General features: G+C 33.3%; 1 protein-coding gene across 1 annotated transcript; it reads right to left on the reverse strand.

Annotated features, from left to right (window-relative positions):
- Positions 1-1,018: 1,018 nt before the first annotated feature.
- Positions 1,019-3,648, reverse strand: LOC110825173 (uncharacterized). The gene has a single exon (XM_022055636.2). The coding sequence runs from the start codon at positions 3,527-3,529 to the stop codon at positions 1,184-1,186; it is 2,346 nt and encodes a 781-aa protein (XP_021911328.1). The 5' UTR covers positions 3,530-3,648; the 3' UTR covers positions 1,019-1,183.
- Between the last annotated feature and the right edge of the window lie 1,070 nt (positions 3,649-4,718).

Below are 4,718 nucleotides of genomic sequence, written 5' to 3' on the forward strand. Positions count from 1 at the left end.
CTCATTGCTCATGATTCCTTTCTACCAAATTGAAGCCAAGATCAAGATCTTCGAAAGCTGCTTAACCGAAACCAACTCTGAATAAATAGGCTCACAAAAATTATTACAACTAGTGTCTAGATAAACAAATTTGGTAAATTTGTACAAGTGAGTCCCAAAATTTTCTCTTATCTTATATTATCAAAAATGTCAAGCAGCAGGAGAGATTCTAAATGAAAGAGAGAGGCCAAAATAATATTAGTGAAGACATAATGTAGGCAGAAAGGAGAAGAGATTCGAGACAAAGAGCAGTCACCTAAACATGAAGAGGAACCACAAGCCATTCAGTCCCATTTTGCAGCAATGGGAAGTAGCATCTTGTTCTTTTTCTTTCTTTTCCCTCCACATCTCTATGTCCAAGGATATTGTAATGGCCATTTCATTCTTTAACTTATAGTGTTAGTTGTACTCATTTGTTTTTGTCTTTATTCCAATATTTTAATTTTTAAGTTCTTGTTATTTGGGACAGGTTACTCCTAAGTATGTGAATCATGTATCGGGTGTGGCTAGGTTGCTTTAGTTCTTTTGGCACAGGGTTCCGAAAGGAACTTTGTCTCTTCATGCATCTGACAAGCTCCATTACTCTAGTTAGTAGAAGTTAAAAAAAAATCTCATCGTTTATCCACTTCACTGTTTTCTTTTTCAAGATTCTGCAATGCTATATGAGTACAAGGTTATTCATGACTATTTTAAATGAATAGATTGAAAGATCCGATACCAGAAGTCAGTGAAGGTATGTTCCCTTCCATTTTCTACAATTCTCTCAAAATAATATTAATGTCACCTGACTCAAAAAGGCCTCTGGAGACCAGTTACGCAGAAGACTAACTACAAATTGTTTCATAGGCTCAAATATTTCTTGAGTTATTCCTCCTGGAAATTAGTGATGGCAGAGCACCAGTAGAATAGAGGAAATTTAACACACTGAAACAGACAACTTTAAAATTTTACTAGAAGAAATCAAAAGGTAATACCGGAGTAAACAAACATGAAAAGTATGTAACTGCTAGCAATTCATAACTTGGAAAGAGTCTCTTTCAACTATGTACAATTTCGACAACAATTTAAATGATTTCATGACCCATAAGAAAAAAGGAACAAGTTTTCCTACAACTTCTGTCTTTATTACAGCGTACTAAGTTGATTAACTCCATTGATCAGCATGAGGTCGTTCATGTCGGACTGCCGCAATGTGGAAGAAACCAAGTACATAAGCACCCACAACTGTTGACAAGAAACCAACAGGAAATCCAACCCCTGCCATTTCCCATGAAAACCATGATTCCATGTTCCTCCTTTCCTTTGGCTTGGGCTGTATCAATGATTTGCTACATGGATTTCGGATTTGATGGCCACACAATCCACTGTTGTTAGCATAACATTCTGGATCATTCAACCGGTTCATTTGAGGACCATCCGGAATGCGACCAGTAAGCTTGTTATTGCTCAAGTCCAAATTGTTTAGTTCTTGGAGCTTCGAAAATGATTGCGGTATTTTGCCAGACAGATTGTTGTGTGATAAATCTAAGATCTCTATGCTTTTTAAATTACCAATAGTCAATGGAATATTGCCTGAAAGATGGTTGTGCGAAAGATTTAAAGCCTTGAGAAATCTTAGATGACCTATTGTATCTGGAATTTCACCTGATAGTTGGTTATTTGATAAGTCTAACAAGGAATATAAGTCAATGTTTCCACCGGGGAGATGTAGCTTTAACTTCTTCCAGTATACTTCTAAGTCATGGTGTATGAAGTAGTTTAGGTTTTCAGTGATGGAAAGGAGGGTCATATTGTCTTTTGGCATATTCATAATCCCTGAAAAGTTTCCAAAGCAAGAAGGGATTTGTCCATGGAGGTTATTGTAAGAAAGATCGAGGATGTGAAGATTATCAAGGGTTGACAGATGACATGGGATTGAGCCTGTGAGAGAATTATTTCTAAGATTCAAAACACGAAGAGAGGATATCCGTGAAAGAAATTCTGGAATTTCTCCTGTGATACGGTTGTCATGGAGATCAAGTTGTTTAAGCTGCCTCAAGTTTACTAGACTCTGGGGCAAGTGACCAGAAAACTCATTCTCGCTTAGTACAAGCATTTCTAATTTTGGCCCAAAAGTACCAGGAATCCTACCAGAGAACCTATTTGCAGACAAATCAATATGTGATAGCTTATGTAGATTGGAGAAGGATCTAGGGACCGACCCAGATAAATTGTTTGCAAAAAACTTAAGCACGGCTATTCCAGCATCTTCACTAATGTTATCAGGCAACTGTCCTGAGAAACTATTGTTGGATAAATCGAGATATTCTAACTGGTGAGATTGAAACAAAATCGAAGGGAGAGATCCTGCAAGTAAATTATCATGTAAACTTATTACATGGAGATTTAGTCCTACAAGCCACGAAGGAAGTTCTCCCCGGAGTTTATTCTGAGCCAAGTTGAGGAACTTAAGATTTCTCTGACTTGTAAACCAGGTGGGAATATGACCAGAAGCATTGCAAGACCTCAAGGATAAGTAAGAAAACATGCTCTTTGGAGCAGTACTCGTAATTTTCCAGGTAAGCTTGTTTTCACCCACATCCAGATAATTCAGATTCTCCATATCAAAAAACCATGCAGGTATTAATCCAGTTAGCAAATTTTTCTGAAGCTCAAGTTTCACCAACTTGCTCATTTTTTGAACGGATATTGGGATTCCACCTGTTAACTGATTCCCACTGAGTCTCAGAGTTGAGAGGTTCAGCAAGTTCCCAATCTCAACTGGTATCTGCCGGCAGAGTAAATTATCTCGCAGGTCCAGATTTTCCAGCTTAGTCAAACGCACCACTGAATCTGGAATTCCTCCAGATAATCTGTTCATGCGAACTGACAGCTTTCGCAATTCAGTAAGGTTCCCAATCTCCTCAGGAATCTCTCCATGTAAATCATTGTAATGCAAGGCTAAGAGTTTCAAATTCCAAAGTCTACCTACCTCATTACTTATCATCCCCTCAATCAAATTCAAGCCAAGATCAATATACTCCAAGTTGCTTAATCGAAACAACTCGAAGTTCAGAGGTCCATAAAGGTTATTCCGAGTGAGATTTAGATACACAAGTCTGGTTAAATTTGAAAAGGCGAGTCCCGAAATTTCACCCCATAACATATTATCAGAAACATCAAGATGCAGGAGAGATTTCACACGAAAGAGAGGCGCCAAAACAGCAGAAGCGAAGACAGAATTTAGGCGAAAAGGGAGAAGAGAGTTGAGATGAAGAGCAGTCACCTGCTGTGAAGAGGAATCACAAGCTACTCGCTCCCATTGACAGCAATCGGAAGTCGCATTCCACGAAGAGAGCAATGCGTCGTCAGTGGAGTAGTTTGCGGCTACCAGATGTTTGAACTGAAGAAGAGCTTCCTTCTGATGTGGAACGCAACACAAAGAAGGAGTACAGAAGATGAGGCACAGAAGAAGAAGAAGAAGTGGTTGAATCAACGCAGATGCGGCCATTGACGACTGAGTCACTCTCTACTCTTCTTCAGCTCTCATTTTGAGAAGATGGCCTCTGGTTATGGAACCAGGTTGACATGGGCGCCCATAAATGAATATCAAACTTGCTCCTCGTTGTCTCCTGCTTCACGAGTTCGAATCTCAATGACATAGAGATTAGCTGATATTTTTAAAATAAATTATTATTTTTAAACGAAAAAATTTATAACGAGTCCGTAATTTAATTCGATAAATTTTAATAAAATTATTACATTTCAAATAAAAAAAAATTGTGATGATTAAATTCAATAAATTTTAATAAATTTATTATATTTTATATGAAATAATTATAATAATACAATTATTTAATAAGATTGTGATAATTAAATACGATAAATTTATAATACGAAAAATTTGTAATAATTTCATAAATTAATAAAAATATTATGATTAAATTTAATAAATTTTAATAAATTTATTACGTTTTACGTAAAAAAAAAATATTAATATCACTACTTAATAAAATTATGATAATTAAATACGATAAATTTTAATAAATAATTATGTTTTAAACAAAAAATTTGTAGTAATCTCATAAATTAGTAAAATTGTAGTTATTAAATTTAATAAATTTATTATATTTTACGTAAAAAAAATATAATAATATCACTATTTAATAAAATTATTATGATTAAATTCAATAAATTTTAAATTTAATAAATTTTAATAAATTTATAATATTTTTTAAAAATTAATTTTTTAAATTAAATAATATCAACTTCATAATTTATTAAATAAAAGTTAGTGGTCACATATTTTTTTTTGGTTTATTTTATTTTATATTCAATTTATATTTAAAAGTTATATATTAAAATAATATATAAAATTGTAGAGATTGTGGATGCTACATTAGACAGAGGTGTGAAAACCATCATAGGCAAGATGAATATTACATTAGGTTTAGCTCAAATTTATTATATTTAATTTATAAATTTTAGCACAAATTTTTTATTATATTTTATAAAATAAAAAAAATTTAAATTAGTAAAATTTATAATTTTATTTTTATATTAAAAATAAATAAAAATTAAAAAAAAATAATATAACTAAAAACAACAACGTATCCAACTTATTGTCGCGTGTTAAATTCGGTAATAGTATTAATGACATTTAACACGAACTAATACACTTTTTTAAAAAATAAAGAGAC

Source organism: Carica papaya, chromosome 9 (assembly GCF_054855325.1).
Source record: "Carica papaya isolate Zhongbai chromosome 9, ASM5485532v1, whole genome shotgun sequence".
Lineage (NCBI taxonomy): Eukaryota > Viridiplantae > Streptophyta > Magnoliopsida > Brassicales > Caricaceae > Carica > Carica papaya.